Below are 4,322 nucleotides of genomic sequence, written 5' to 3' on the forward strand. Positions count from 1 at the left end.
CCACTACTTTCTCCCATCTTTCGGGTAGCGTACAAATCCCGCGTCGAAAAAACTGGTCATCTTTTGAGGCTATCCATGAATCGATCCAATTTTTTACTTCTTCATAAGATCGGAAGTGCTGGACAGCCAGGCCGTGTGCCATTGATCGAAACAAGTGATAGTCAGAGGGAGCAACATCTGGAGAATACGGCGGATGGGGTAAGACTTTCCATTTCAACGTTTCCAAGTATGTCTTGACCACTTTCGCAACATGGGGTCGAGCATTGTCATGCTGCAAAATCACTTTATCGTGTCTCTCGTTGTATTGCGGCCGTTTGTCTTTCAAAGCTTGGCTCAAACGCATCAATTGCGTTCGATACCGATCGCCTGTGATTGTTTCAGTCGGTTTTAACAGTTCATAATACACTACGCCGAGCTGGTCCCATCAAATACAGAGCATGACCTTGGACGTCAAAATCACCGTTCTTGAAGCGTTGAAACCACTCACGACACGTTCTTTCACTAATAGCGGCCTCATCATAAGTATTTGAGAGCATTCGATGAGCCTCAGCCGCAGATTTCTTCATATTGAAGCAAAAAATTAAAACCTCCCGCAAATGACGAGAATTTGGCTCGTAAACTGACATTTTCAATCGAGAATAACTTTATGATGCAGATACAAATCGACTAATGTTTCTATGGGGTTATGTTGACAGATGCCCAAGTTTATTGTATGACGTCTATGATCTATTTATTTCGACCACCACTTACCGCTAAAACCATCTATAGGAAAACGGCGGAAGCAAAGTTGTACATCTAATAATATAAAGAAATTTACATAACAATTTCCATTCATGTATAAAAATTTTATACGCAGAAGGTATCCAATTATCCAATCTAATCGATGCAATAAGATTTATTTATATTTACATTATTTATTTATTTTATTTTTCTTAATAATAATTTTTTCATTTAAGCATTATTTATATCAAGAAATTTGCATGAGTAAAAAAGACTGTTGTAGAAAATTAAAAAGCAATCGAAATAACATATCAACATTTCAACATTTCTGTAAACAATGCATATCAATTGCATTATAAAATTTTACAAGCTTTCGATCATTTTCAGGTAGGGTGAGAAGTTGCGGATTTCTGTACGTTGGGAAAGGGATAGCTCACCAGAACGTGTTTACTCCCGGCGAAACTAATTGCGCGTGCACGATTTTATTAAATTTGTCCACAACGTTACCTCGTTTGCATTCGTTAATGAGTTTTCGGTCTGACGGTCCGGGCCATGGACGTAACGAGGTTTGGACGGACGAAAGGGGGCGGGTGTACTCGAGCAGGATGAGAGCAGGAGTGGAGTGTGCCGGTTCGGTTTTTGCCTGAATTTGCATACTTTTCGCGGTGGTTTAATTTCTACGACCCGCAAAATCGGATGCCCCTTTTTTGTCTTTACCGCGAATAGCGTCGGACTGGCCAGGAGCATTGTGATACGGTATAAGTATACGAAGGATGTGATAGGCCATCGTAGATCACTCTGCGGTCTGGCATCTCAAGGGTCGTATTATCCCTACCCCCAAACCCTTTCGTAGGAACAACCCTTTTTGGTTGATCCTTCTTCTACAAATTACACTCGACCTTCTATTGCACGGACCGCGAAAGAGTTTAATCGATCCCGCGGAAAAAAAATGGGCACCTAAGCGCTCCTCGTCCACTTGAAGAAGGTAGGTTTCCTTTCGCGTGCTTGAAGAGATACCGGTGCAATTTATCGATAACGTTTCCGTGGAGTTTTATTCGTCCCATTACATTAGCCCATCACACGATATTTCGCGTGTCAACGCATCTAGAAATATGTTCTAAATACACGTTCGAGAAATTTACGATATTTTCCGGATGAATGTTAGACGTATCTTCCTTAAAACACATTAAAAACTTTTCCGAAGCGTGCTTCTTATAACGACAGTTCCTCGACGACGATACGGACTCCCACGAGGTTTAAACACCACTTGGAATATTTACGATAAATACTTATACATACTTTTGCGTGCGGATAACGAAGGGCGCCGACCGATAAGAATATTATTCAAATTTTTGTTATATATGTATATGCAATCAAGTATTAAGATAAAAGACAAAGTTAAGTCGTAAGTTACACAAGTCTCTTAAAATTAATTATCATTTCAAATAATGTAATTAAAATTATATAGATGTTATATATGCTAAAACTTAAATATCAATGCTATAAAAAGTGCTTTAAGTTTATAGCATAAAAGATATTTTTTATGATCAATTCTATTATAAAAATATCGTAAATTAAATGTATTAAAGTAATATATTACAATTTGATCATAATAAATGTATATCTTAAATTTATCTTCATGTAAATACTAGTAAATACTAGTAAAGTACTAGAGTACATATATTATCTATATTTATGTTACCAACATTTTATAAATTATAAAGAAAAATCAACAGAAAAATACAGTTGATATCTACAGTTCAGCGACTGCTACGAAGGTGTGATATAGTAGCTTGATGTCTGAGCAATATCACGGGGACATGGTCATCTTAATAGACTCGTCGGTCGCTCGGTGCGAAGCCTGGAAACCGAAAAGCACGCACCAATGATTTTAATGAGATTCACAAGTCGGAAAGCCCGTCTGAAGTTATGACACGCTTATAGTGCCGGACTTTGTGGCGGAGGAAGTTTGTATCACTCTATCCTTGTCGTATGCAACATGGCGAAACAAGAAATCCAATGCGTGATCCGATGCCGAGATGAACGAGATATTACTTTTATATTCCCTAAGGATCTTCAAGAAAAAAGATGTTATAAGACATTTTACTGATCTGACTTAATTTTCAAAATCGCTGAGTTCCGTAAAAAATTGACATTTACGTCCGACCGTTTTGTAAGTTTTCAGCGCGCGGTTATGTACACGACGCGTGATGAGAACGAAGTGGAAGTGGTGGAATTTCAGTTTCGCTTTGCCGGATGGTCCGTTGTACCGAGAGCGTGGATGGAGAAAGCACGAAGGGGTGAGAATGAGGAGAAACTGGCGGGATTGCGTTCATGTTGGTCGTGAGTTTCGGACTTGGGAATTTCGGCCGGTGGCTCGTTCGCGGGGCACAAAGCGGTCTGCCGGACTTAACGTGATTAGCAGAGATACCCCGGCAGTTTCCTATTATCCGCGGTCCAGACGCCGCCGCACAAGCGAGTGGTCTTCTCCTCCTTTTTCGACCCCCGTCAACCCCTTCGGCTTGATTCCACTTTACAACTGAAACACGTTGATTATCAATGTCCTCAATTCACTATAAATATATTGTACAAGCAAGTATCGAGGGAATTGCTATTTTAGTATGTATAATATTTTTCTTTTTATCTCTCTAACTGCATATTAATAACAAATATTTTAAACATTTTAAAAATCATATTCTTGCGAATTGTTAGACGGAACGTGAAATAACTACACAATCAAAAAGACTTTTTATCTTTGGATTAATAATTAATATTTTATATTTGTTTAACTAAAAAGTCAGACTTACGTACATTTTCCGGATAGAATTTCTAGTTCAAGTATCTCGATCTCATAGAATCGCGATTACTGACATTAAAATGCCGGCAAAGATCAGACGACTGAAGCCGGCCGATCCTAAAATCAGAAGTGCGGAGCGATACGAGAGAGTGTATACTGGCCACACGAGCTTACAGACAGTATACAGAGTGAGAGTCCCTGCGAGTATGAAACTCAATTTGATTCCTGCTTCCCCTCGACCCCCGTCGGAACCGGAGGTGAGTGGGACGAGAGGGATCGGGGGGTGGCGGTGGTCCGCCACCCCAGAAAAGGGGGTGCTCCCAGGGGCGCGCGACTGACCCGACATCCTGCAGGATCCAGCCACTCATATTGCCAATTACCAACTCTACGACCCTCTCGCTCTTCGCTCGCTTTGGACTTCGGATGATTCCAGCCACTTCCAGGCTGTTCTAGTTACATCGGCGCTGGTGTACGTTCTCATAGCCGTCATAGCCGGAAAAGGCCGTTGGCTAGACGCACGCCAAGTAAGTGTAATCTCTGGCGAATATTAAAGGATTTATGTTTCCTCTTACCACCCTTGTACTGAGTGCACTTTGCGCGTGATCATTTCAAGAACAGGGCGGGTGCGTAATGGTAATAGATTACCCATCTCATCTTACTTAAATGTTTCTAAATGTTGAAATTAAATTGTAAGATGTGTTTCTGCTTTCTATATTTTATTAGTGTAGTTATATATTTAATATGCAATATTATATATATATATATATACATTACATATATATATATATATATATATATATATATA

The 4,322-nt window shown here is 39.8% G+C and overlaps 1 protein-coding gene across 1 annotated transcript in view; it reads left to right on the plus strand.

The window, feature by feature from the left end:
- The first annotated feature begins 3,597 nt into the window (after positions 1-3,597).
- The window catches only part of LOC105618281 (ES1 protein homolog, mitochondrial-like), a 25,309-nt gene continuing 24,584 nt past the window's right edge, over positions 3,598-4,322 (plus strand). The window contains exons 1-2 of the mRNA XM_012199825.1: positions 3,598-3,774; positions 3,871-4,041. Of these exons, the coding sequence (XP_012055215.1) occupies positions 3,598-3,774; positions 3,871-4,041 (348 nt within the window). The remainder of the gene's footprint in view (positions 3,775-3,870; positions 4,042-4,322) is intronic.

Source organism: Atta cephalotes (genome assembly GCF_000143395.1).
Source record: "Atta cephalotes unplaced genomic scaffold scaffold00001, whole genome shotgun sequence".
In the NCBI taxonomy this organism is placed as follows: Eukaryota; Metazoa; Arthropoda; class Insecta; order Hymenoptera; family Formicidae; genus Atta; species Atta cephalotes.